The 11,338-nt window shown below is 42.5% G+C and overlaps 3 protein-coding genes across 4 annotated transcripts; 1 reads left to right on the forward strand and 2 right to left on the reverse strand.

The window, feature by feature from the left end:
- Nucleotides 1-302: 302 nt before the first annotated feature.
- Nucleotides 303-3,440, reverse strand: nedd8 (NEDD8 ubiquitin like modifier). The gene is made up of 4 exons (XM_084343918.1): nucleotides 3,310-3,440; nucleotides 3,153-3,200; nucleotides 2,973-3,055; nucleotides 303-2,128 (listed from the first exon to the last, which is right to left on the reverse strand). The coding sequence occupies exons 1-4, from the start codon at nucleotides 3,325-3,327 to the stop codon at nucleotides 2,002-2,004; spliced, it is 276 nt and encodes a 91-aa protein (XP_084200044.1). The 5' UTR covers nucleotides 3,328-3,440; the 3' UTR covers nucleotides 303-2,001.
- Nucleotides 3,441-3,760: 320 nt separating this feature from the next.
- Nucleotides 3,761-8,441, forward strand: gmpr2 (guanosine monophosphate reductase 2). 2 transcript variants are annotated; one of them, XM_084343916.1, is made up of 10 exons: nucleotides 3,761-3,843; nucleotides 4,275-4,398; nucleotides 4,649-4,768; nucleotides 5,278-5,361; nucleotides 5,467-5,640; nucleotides 5,745-5,826; nucleotides 6,104-6,210; nucleotides 6,747-6,789; nucleotides 6,877-7,036; nucleotides 7,150-8,441. In XM_084343916.1, exons 2-10 carry the CDS (start codon nucleotides 4,312-4,314, stop codon nucleotides 7,337-7,339), a joined length of 1,047 nt encoding a protein of 348 aa, XP_084200042.1. In that variant the 5' UTR covers nucleotides 3,761-3,843; nucleotides 4,275-4,311; the 3' UTR covers nucleotides 7,340-8,441. The 2 variants fall into 2 exon arrangements, with proteins under 2 accessions (XP_084200042.1, XP_084200043.1); XM_084343917.1 differs by lacking the exon at nucleotides 3,761-3,843 and adding an exon at nucleotides 3,906-4,115.
- Nucleotides 8,440-11,167, reverse strand: LOC311251474 (uncharacterized protein). Its single transcript, XM_084343915.1, has one exon. The coding sequence runs from the start codon at nucleotides 11,080-11,082 to the stop codon at nucleotides 9,499-9,501; it is 1,584 nt and encodes a 527-aa protein (XP_084200041.1). The 5' UTR covers nucleotides 11,083-11,167; the 3' UTR covers nucleotides 8,440-9,498.
- Between the last annotated feature and the right edge of the window lie 171 nt (nucleotides 11,168-11,338).

Below are 11,338 nucleotides of genomic sequence, written 5' to 3' on the forward strand. Positions count from 1 at the left end.
GTTTGACACGGTTTAACCGCTGGACACAAGATGTGTCCTACTCCATTGTGAGGTCCATTCAAACTATTTATGATATCATAAATCACACTCATACTTAGATTTTCAGTGAGCACAGAGTAAATTCACACTGTGAGCGGATGAATGTGAAAACAGCCCTCTAGTGTCAAACTCTGCACATACATCATCCCACACAGTGAAGCTTCAAACATTCAACTGCAGGAGCAAGAAGGAAGACACATTTTTGACGAGAGGGGGACTTAACTAAATGAATTTATGAAGAAGGCAGAATGGGAGAAGTGAGGCATTTTTCAACACAAGTTTATTCTACAGACAAAGTATTGAGCAGAATAGGTTAACTGGGACATATGTGAACTGACGTATCATCTCAAACGCCTCTGAACATACAAACAACCTAAATAATCCATGTAAACTGAATCCACTGTCAGACAGACAGCCTTATTTGGCGTCTTCTTAACCAAAAAACATGTACTTGATGGATTCGGCATGTATAAAGCAATCTCTGCTGTATGATTTAGGATTATTAACACATTTTTCCTCATAGAGAGAGTTTGACATTTCGGGAAAACCACGTATTTTCTTTCTGGCAGAGCATTAGATGAGGAGATCAACACCTATATTTCACCACTATGTCCTTTAGAGGTAAGGCTGCAACCAGAATACGGTTCGCTTAGTTTAGCTTACAACAAAGAGTAAAAACAGTTAGCCTGGCTCTGTCCAGCGCCGGTAATAAAGCCTCTCTAAAGCTCATTAACTAAAACGTTACATCTTGATAACAATATTGTTTTCTGACTCTGACTGTGTTGCGCTCCGATTATTGCATGTCTTGCTCTTAATTGTCACATTACTGGTGTTTTTATTGATCCTTTGTTGTTTAAATGTATGATTTTTATAAACGAATGTGACCTTAAGTGCCATGAAAGATGCCATTACATGACATGTATTGTCAGTGTTCAAGCTGTACAAACACCGAAGTGTATTACCCACAATTCCATATTTTAGAGGCTGTTATGTAGCCGACTATTTCTTGGCTGTGACCAGTAACTTCTTAGGGTCTCCATTTGTTTCCTGCCTTAGAAGTATTCAAGAATCCAGCATATAAACTCTGGAAACCTGCAAATTGTCATTTTAAAAACTGTTTTTTGGACAGATTATAAAAACAAGATATAAGTTGTTAATAAGTGAAGCTTGGAGGTGCTGGTTGTTTCCCTTGATCAGAGCTAAGATAGCTGTTTCCTCCTCTTTCTATGTGCTAAGCTAAGCTAACTGGCTGCTGGCTGGCTGTTGCTTTACATTTAACAGACAAATATGAAAGTGGTATCAATCTTCTCACTTAACTTTCCGCCAGAAGGTGAAAAGATGTGTTCAACACACTGTTCTCAACATCGGTGCTCCTCAAGAGGAGTTTTGTAACACCCAGTAGCCTCAAATAATCATACTAAGTGAGTTGTGGAGAAAAGGTCTGTGTCACATTGTGAAGGCAAAGACTGTAATCCAGGGATGGGTTCCCCTGAAGCATCTTTAAGATACAGTCGTCTCTGTTTTACCATCAGAGGAACAAAGAAGACGTCTGTGGTTTCACACAGAAGAGAAAGAAACCGCAGAAAGAGACTGGGAACTGCTTGAACACTGTACAGTAGTTTTCTGTAATGCAGCAGCCAAATTAGCTTTGGGCTGTAAATCTTTAGCCAAAGCTTTGTTTAATTCTGAGAAAAGTAAGCCTTTTCAGCCAGAGCAGCTTTAACATGTGGAGTGTATTGCTGTGGCAATGAAATAACGTGGAGGAAGTGTTTGCAGCCAGCACATTTTTGGCTGCAGGGAAATAGCTGCCACAAGTAGAACCTGATCTAACTCTTTCTACCAATGGCTCTGTGTTGCCTACAACGCTGCGAGGTGACTCGGCGACCCCCGGCTGTGTGTCTTCTTCAGTGTATCCGCTCAGCGTAGGCATCGCAAAGGTTAAGGCTTGTCTCCGAGTGATTGCTACAATGCAGGCTTGGAGCGTTGGCTTCTGGGAGAGTGGAGCGCTTGTCCTCCTCGCAGAGCAAGGACCAGATGGAGAACAGAGCCTCCCTGGATTTTGTAGTCTGCCGCTGTTTTCTCATCGTTCCTGAGAAGAAAGACAAAGGGAAAGCGAGTGTTATTTTTTTTTTTATGACAGAACAGTTGTACTGACATTGCCTGACACGCTGACACAAACATAAGCTGTTTCTACAGAGCTAAAGATAAGCAATTTCTTCCTAAACCAGTTTAATCATACTGTATATTTTTCCATATAAACCTGGTGGGTGATGATTGGGTTGGATGATGTTGGCCGGGTGTGCTTTTCGTATTTTTAAACATGTTTTCAGTATTTTTTGAGCCTTTATGAATCTCATGTTTAGGTGAGGTAAAAGATACATTTCAATTTAACAATAAAGTTGATGTTGAGATTGATTATTTTTCAAATTCCCTTCCCTGTCTGTCTGTGGCTTTTCCCCCCGGCATACTCGTTCTTTATAACCTTCCAAACCAGCCTTGAATACCCAGTTTTATTTTATTAAAGGTTGAGTAATTTCCCAAAACAGCTAGGTGGTGTAGTTTGTAACAAACACTACTAAAACAGGAGTACAAGTCACAATTGTTTGGGACTATTTTCAGCTGTATATTAATACGCATTTGGGGGAATAGTCAGTATTTACGCCATCAGGATGGTCTACAGTGTGTTGGATCGACTCAAAATAAACTACAGTGCCTCTGTTCATCATAATAAATGAATGTACGACAGTGTGGCTAACTGATTTTTGAGTTTTAAAACAACAATAGAGGTCAACGTCACAGAAGAATAATCTGCATCAGGTTTGGGTACAAAAATGCATAATATCCCACAGATTAACAGCACATCACGACTACAACATCCCTCTTTTATCCATTTAAAGAAAGATAGAGAAGACAAAAGAGCATTTTAATCTCACATCTGTTTCCCACTGTAGATCAACCTCTGCTGCTGCGGAGGGATCCCTTCTTTCTCCTCCACCCGTTCTTTAATCCGCTCCACCTGTTTGAGAACAAAGATAAAAACATACAGGTCAATTCTCAAACGCACACTGAAAAAAACATACAGAACAAATGAGGAAATAATGGTGATTATATACCTTATCTGTGGGCTCTATGTCGATCTCTATCTCCTTCCCTGTGAGCGTCTGAGATTAAAGAAAATGTGGTTATTGAAACTGGACAACAACTCAGTAATAACTGTTCAAACACTTGGCTAACTGTGAACCGAGCTTATTGCTGCTTGCTTTGCCTTACCTTCACTTTGATGAGCATCTTTGTTGACTTGTTTTTTTATCAAATAAACTGTAGTATAATTAAACGCTCGCTGATCTATGATTTCACAATGATACTACGTTATTTTGGAGAGAGAACTCGAAATTCAGTGGCTACTTCCGGTGTTCCTCGGTGAATCCCACCGCCTCATTCCCTGCGTGTCAACGGTTCCGCTTCGACTTAACTTCGGACTTCGCATTTGCTTCATTCACCGTCGAGAAAAAACACTAAAACAACATCTTACATTTTATCTTACAGCAGCGTGAACATCGCCGCAACATTAGTAAATCAAACGCCGTGTCCTGAATACCTAAAACCGCCCTTGCGACACTAGCGCAACGTGGCGTAAAGCGAGTCTCGCATTTGTAGTTTTTTGCTGCGTGTCGCCCCACTCGCTGAAGCCCGTTAAGAACTACAAAGCGGCTGTCAGTTGGTGTCCGCCCCCGTAACGCTTCCCGCGCACGCAGTGGAGAAGGAAACAGCGGCACAGACAAAACCAGTCAGACTTTCCTGAAGGTAATGCATGCTTTATTTTGCTAAATCTACAAGATGATTAATGTCGTTAGCTAGTTAGTAGCTCATGCTTAGCTAGCCGGCTTGCTATGCTAATCAAATGTCTTCAGTTTTGGCACTTTCAACCGATGTAACCTTGAGTTATGACATCGTAGTTAAATAAGCAACGCTGCTTATATCTTTGTGGTGTGGTTTGTTTTGTATAGCTGCAGAAAATGGCATTTTTCAGCCGGCTAGCTAGCTAGCTAAGGATATGCTTATTACAATTCCACATGGTAGTAATTACAGTTCTGGCTAAATCTGATTTATCTTTTTAATGCATGTTTGGGTTCCTTCCTCACCCTACAGTACACCAGCTCGTAGCTGCTGACCGTATGTGTGTAGAGAAAAGTCACAAGAACACCCATCCTGAAATGTGATCTTCTGTTTCACAGGTTTTTTGTTACACTACCTGTTCATCCTGTTTCCAAAATGCCTCGCATTGAGAATGACATCAAGCTGGACTTCAAGGATGTCCTCCTCCGCCCAAAGCGGAGCACACTCAAGTCTAGGAGCGAGGTGAGTAAACAGCTGTGGGTTTGATTTTCCACGTGAAACCTGACTGACCTGAATACAGATGTTTCCACTATGTGGACCGTGAGGTATTTTAGCATGTGGTTGGAGAACTGAGGCCACAGATTATAGGCTCCTGCTGCCCTGTGACTGTAGTAATACACTGTGCACCACGAAGAAGACTTGAATTTGCTAAAATAATCCTTGATAATTGAACAAATCTACAAAACTGTCTCTCTGTCTCTGCCTCTCTCAGGTGGACCTCGTGAGAAGCTACACCTTCAGGAACTCCAAGGGCACTTACAGAGGGATCCCCATCATCGCTGCAAACATGGACACTGTCGGGACATTTGAGATGGCCCAGGCTTTGCACCAGGTAGATTATGCACTACATGAATCACTTTTGCTTCATTGAGGACTTGGGGTTTTAATCCATTATAATGTTAATTGTTTTGTCAGAAGGAAAGGTGACTGAACAAAACTAGGTGCACCTGAATTTAATCTAAGCAGTGACCACTTTAATGCTTTATAATCCCTATGTTACCTACCAGACTGATACACGAGGACAGGGCCTACTTTCCTTGTCTCCTTCGCCAAAGACAAGATTAAAAACAAGATGTGATTAAGACTTTTCAGTTGTGGTTCCCTGACTCCACTGTTGGTGGCTAATAAGTAGCATCTTTTAATATACCCTTGTAATGATAATGAATGACTTAGCTCAGGATCCTCTCTGCCTTTTAAGACAGGGAAAGATAAGAAACACCTCATGAATTAAAATTAAATGTCACCTATATATTGATTAATTTATTGTTTTGTCCATTAGATGCCATTGTGTTACCCACAGGTGACGTTTTGTGAACCCGAATGTGTTGTCTCTTCCACTAGTTCACTCTCTTCACCACGATTCACAAGCATTACTCTGTCGACGACTGGGCGGAGTTTGCGACCAAGCATCCCGAATGTGTAAAGGTACTTGAAGTGTTTATTATTAAGTAACCCTTCATTTCAGGGAGTTTATTAATTGTTCTATTTGTTGAAACACAACTTCCTCTCTCTTCCCTGTTTATCTCGCAGAGTGTAGCAGTCAGCACAGGCACCGGTGAAAGTGACTTTGACAGGATTTCTGCCATCTTGGCGGCGGTGCCGGAGCTGCAGTATATCTGCGTCGACGTGGCCAACGGCTACTCCGAACACTTTGTTCACTTTGTCAAAGACGTCAGGGAGAAGTTCCCCTCTCACACTATAATGGTCAGTAGATGTCTGTCTTTAAACTGCCAGCATGCTGGTCTAAAAAAGGAATGGATGCTCACAGGTTAACATTGACTGAAATGTGTTACTTTTATTTTGCTCAGGCAGGAAACGTCGTGACAGGGGAGATGGTAGAGGAGCTGATCCTCGCTGGCGCTGACATCATCAAGGTCGGCATCGGACCAGGTGATCACAGTGCAACACATTTCTACGTCTGTACAGAGCATTCTCATATCTTCACCTCAAACAGATGTCAACTTTAATGTTTTAAATACACCTCAGAGTTATCCGACTATTGTATACATTATTCACACCAAGTACAAGAGCCTAAATTTACAGAACTGTGTTTGAAAATAACTAAGCAGAACAAACGGATCACACACACGATGCTTTCAAATGCGGCTTTCTGCAGGCTAGAAGAAATCTTAACACTCATTCCCTGCCCCTGTGTCTTCCTCCACAGGCTCTGTGTGTACCACCCGCAAGAAGACAGGGGTGGGGTACCCTCAGCTCAGCGCTGTGATTGAGTGTGCAGATGCAGCCCATGGCTTGGGCGGCCACATCATCTCTGTGAGTGACCCTTAATAGCATGTCCACCTGGGTGTCATATTTCCTCACTGCTGATCGAAGCTAAAGTCAAAAGCCAGATGTTAGTGGGTGTTAGTGTTTTTTTTTATCCAGTGTTAAAGGACTTTAAATGAGCTTAAGAGGTGCTGGTGGATGAAATGTGTTGCCTTCAGACACAGGCTAGCTGTTTCTGTTTCCAGTGTTTATGCTGAACTAAGCTAACCGGCTAATGGCTTCAGCTTGATATTGATCGGAAAGTGTAGTATTGATCTTCTTAACTAACTCTAGGCAAAAAGGACTATTTCTTTACACTGATACCTAAAATAGCAGCTATTGATTATTCATCTATCAGCTATCTGGTTCAAAGCCTTTCTTCCCTTCTTGTCGTCCCAGGGTCAGTGTGATTTGTTATGGTGTATTTCCTGATAAAGTACAGCTTTATCTTTTATCTCCAGGCTGTATATGTACATGCAGCTGTGATTAACACTCACAATATGGTGCTCTGTTTTGTCTTTCCTCCTCTCGTCTCTTTCACACAGGACGGGGGGTGCACTTGCCCAGGAGATGTCTCAAAGGCGTTTGGTAGGTTTGAATGTTCTCTTTGAGCGATTTCTTTCTGTTCAAACGAGTCCTCTCACTGTTTTTTTGGCTCTTTCCGTGTGCACTCAGGTGCTGGAGCAGACTTTGTGATGCTGGGCGGTATGCTTGCCGGCCACTCGGAAAGCGGGGGCGAGATTATTGAGAAAAACGGCAAGAAATACAAGCTGTTCTACGGAATGAGCTCCGACACGGCGATGAAGAGACATGCAGGAGGCGTGGCTGAGTACAGGTCAGATTCAGTTATGTTCATGGGTGTCTGCATTAACCGCCAAGCTTATAATGCAGAGTGGTGATTGGTGTTTTCGTACTATACCATGTTTAAACCATCTCCTCTGACTCCAGAGCGTCGGAGGGGAAGACAGTCGAAGTTCTTTACAAAGGCCCGGTGGATGTGACAATACGGGACGTCCTGGGAGGGGTCCGATCCACCTGCACCTATGTTGGGGCCGGCAAACTGAAGGAGCTAAGCCGCAGGACCACCTTCATCAGGGTCACCCAACAGCTCAACACTGTCTTCGGCAACGACAGCTGAGTGTAGCGCGGTCGATGCATAAGTCTGCAACACTGCCTGTCGGACTCCCAGATCCTGTTTGTGCATTGACGATGTGTAAACACAGGTGACCAGACATATACTTAAATACTTCCCTTTTCCTATCCTTATTAGTTATTTTTGGGACTTAGGGTTCCTTGACTTGTAATTATGACTTAACTGACATTAACAGAAATACTTTTCTGAGTCGCTTTTGACTCTGAATGTCACTTTTTTCATATAAGCCACAAAGTGTTTCAGGGGTCAGTGTGTCTCTAGACAGAAAGATGTAAGGCATGTCTGCTGTCGCATCATTCCAATGCAAGGTCCTTAGTTATTCTTTTAAACTGTATGCAAATCTGTGGCTGTCTCAAAAAAAAGTATCTACAACATGGTCTATGCTCTGTGCCGACATTTTACTGTAAGCCTTTCTATAAAAGTATAGCTAATGTCTTAAATTATTTAAAAACCCTACATATATATGCAGGAGCTGTGGCTAATCAGAAAACTAAACTATTTTTAGAAATTCAATCATTCCGTTACTTGGTAAGTTTTGCACTTTAATGATTTGTAGTTTGATCTAATATGTAGTTTCTGTTATTGTCTCATAGATATGTTTTGTCACACAGTCATTACATAGTAGGTGAATTAGATTTGGGAGAATTTATAAATGGACCAGTATATGCTGAATGCTAGAATACAGTACCAGAGCACAGACAGTACATAGTAAGCAAGTGCTGAATTCATAGCAGAGGTGTTACTCAGTATGGACGTATATGCAGCTTTTCTCTGTTCCTGACCAATACCAAAGTCTGTGTGGGTTAATGTTGGTGATGTGCATAGTTAAATAAATCCATGATTTGTGATCGCCTTTACATAAAGTGGTGATGCCTTGGAATTAGCCTTGGAAGTTTTACAGCCTTAGTATCGGGTTTCACTTCACACAGTATCTGTTGTTACTCCATTTCAAGCTGACTTGTCTTATTTCATGTTTTACCGTCACTTTGGTGTGAAAATGGCCAAATGTAAAATCAGAATGCAGTTTTTAAATTCATTTTTCTTTCTTCATGTGTTAGCCAGTCAATAAAAACATTCCACAACTTAACATTTTTCTGACTTTATTATTAAGCGGATCATTTAAAATGTATGTACAATACCAAAGACACAAATTCCTTGTTGCCTTTCTGACCATAAACTGTACGACATTGGAGCAATTACCCATTCACCACCAGTAGATGGAGACAAACACCTTGAAATGTTGTGCCATAAACAGTAGAAACATTCAAATTAAAACAAAATGACCTGTCGTGTATATTAGAAGCAATATAAGCAACTCCCAAAAAAATATTCACTTGAAGATATTACATTGCCTATACTGTGTATGATATGTATTATGAACATTTGCCCATTACTGATATTTGCTGTAATGGCACTATACTTTTGCCATTATTGCAGAAGTTATGAGTAGCCATGCACTTCATAACACATTAACACATTTGTCACATAATCCAATAGTCCAGTCAGAGTCTTGGGAAAGACACCATCCACCTCTGGAAGTTAGGAACTGATGCCGACAGCTACGAGCTCCTGGTGGTTCTCTGGGTCAACCAGAGTCAACTGAGATCCCCAGAAGGGGCCTTCTTGCTCCACCATCTTTTCACCCTTCTCTCTTATATCTCCTGAACAAGCTTGTCACGATCACTGCCAAGGTCCAACCCTTTTCTCAGATCCACAGCCTCATTTTTTTAACCATATGTGAGCAGACTCTAAGGTGACGTGAAAAATGAGACTATACAAGCCTGTAGACGATATGTTTACGTTGCTCAATGCCGCTGGAAGGTGAATTTCTTTGTGAAGGAATCGGGTGGGATTTTCCGTGACAGTCCAAAGGGAGAGAGCAAAACCAAAGAAGTCACACAAGCCCCTTAAAACTTTCTTTGCATTGTGAATATTATTGAGATCTCTGCTGTGACAACACTATATCAAATTTACTGTAACTTAGCACTTATCAATGACATTTAAACTCACTGAATAACACAAGAAAAAACACATTCTGGGACTGATTCATAGGCATTGACATGCATATATATATTCACATATGATTCACAATGTGTCAACGAGTACATGGTGATGTGGGCTACAGACAACAACATGGCTGACGACTACAGAAGTTCACAGATCACCTTTGTGATGCGCAAGGCACCTTTAACTTTTCCACAAGAACAGGTGGCTGGAGAAGGCTCCTGGTAAGCGAACCCCCCATGACCGTATGCATTACTGGTCTCATCGTAAACCTTCCCACATGAGCATTTCCATTTATCCTGGCTATTTCGGTGACTTACACCTCCAAATGAGAAATCACCTGAGTTAAATGAGCTCATCTCTGTTCCTTCCACCTCCAAGCAAACAAAAGGGGTTGGGTTCCAGTTATTGGAGCTGATCATTACTGTAGCTATTTTTCTTCTCTGATGCTGGCCAGTCACACTGAAGAACGATAATGAGTCAGGAAAGCTCCATACCACTTCCACTTCTTGCAGTCGTGCAACATTTTCACCTGGAGGGTTGATCACCTGAGACCTAACACTCCTCCTATTCCCTGGTCCAGGCTGATTAAAGATCTTCTTCATGCCAAATGCAGTTTGAGCTACAGGAACCTCTTGATACTCTGTTGTGAGAGAGCTGAGCTGGTTACCTTTGCAGCAAAGACCATACACATCTCCCTCTTTCAACCCCTTCACATAGTTTTTGTCACATAAACCAATGGTCCAGTCACAGTCGCTGGAGAGGCTGATCATCCATTTGTAGAAGTTAGGAACAGACTGTGAAGCGTCAGAGCTCTGAATGTAAAATGTGTGAGCAGAACTTTTCCCCATCCAACTATGGTAGAAAATCTTCCTTTTGTCATCAGACAGTGACATCTTGGGGTCCACAGTCTGTGGGTCAAAGATCAGGTCTGGACTAGTTGCAACAAGCTTCTCTGGTTCAACCAGAGTCAACAGAGATCCCCAGAAGTGGCCTGCTTGCTCCACCATCTTTTCACCCTTCTCTCTTATCTCCTGAACCAGTTTGTCACGATCACTGCCAGGCTCCAACCCTTTTCTCAGGTCCACAGCCTTGGCCTTCTCCACATCCTGTTGCACCTGAGAATACATCTGCAGGAATCTGAAGGTGTCCTTCTCGTTCTGTGCTGCTTGCATGCTGCTCCTGCTGGTTTTGATAGACACCATACGAGCAGAGACTGAACTCTGGACACTGGTCAGGGCCATGTCACGCAGGTTCGTCACACCTTCAATGAGACGCACACTAGAGCGACCCAGCTTCTCCCTTTCACTCTTCTCCCACTTTTCCAGACTCACATCGTCATCATCAGTTTTCCCCAGTAAGGCCTGCTGCTCAGTGTTGAGCTTTTCCATGAGCTCTTTGTGGGCTGTGGAGAAGGTCTTCATGTTGTGTAGGCGGTGCTGGTCTTCAATGGCGCAGGAAACACACACACAGGTCATGTCATCCAGGCAGTAGTACTCCAGGAGTTTGCCATGTTGTGGGCATTTAGTGATGGCACATAAATCCATGGGTTCAGTCAGAGGATGAGTTTTTAGTAACACAGGAGTGGTCAGGTGGGCCTGGAGGTGCTGGACGCACATGGAGATCTCACATTTCATGCAGGTCTTCCGGGCTGGTTTCCTGTCCTCCTCTGTACACATGTCGCAGAGGATAACTTGCAGCTCCTTTGGTGTTTTGTCAGACATGTTTTCAGAAGCAGGCAGTCCTGATGGGATCTTTCTTGAATATAACTGGACAAATGATCTTCCTTCTTGCTCTTGCTCTGATTTTGCTAAGTTGTTGTTGTCTCTCAGTCTCTTGTCTGAATGTCTTTCCACATCAACATCGCACAACAGATTTCTTTTCTGCTAAAATTCAGGAAGTGGCGTCGGACAGATCTGACTGCAGCTGTGTGGTTTGGTTTCCTGATAAGTTTCGTTTCACAGATCATTCAGACACACC

This window comes from Pagrus pagrus (assembly GCF_965226575.1).
Source record: "Pagrus pagrus genome assembly, chromosome: 22".
Taxonomy (NCBI): Eukaryota; Metazoa; Chordata; class Actinopteri; order Spariformes; family Sparidae; genus Pagrus; species Pagrus pagrus.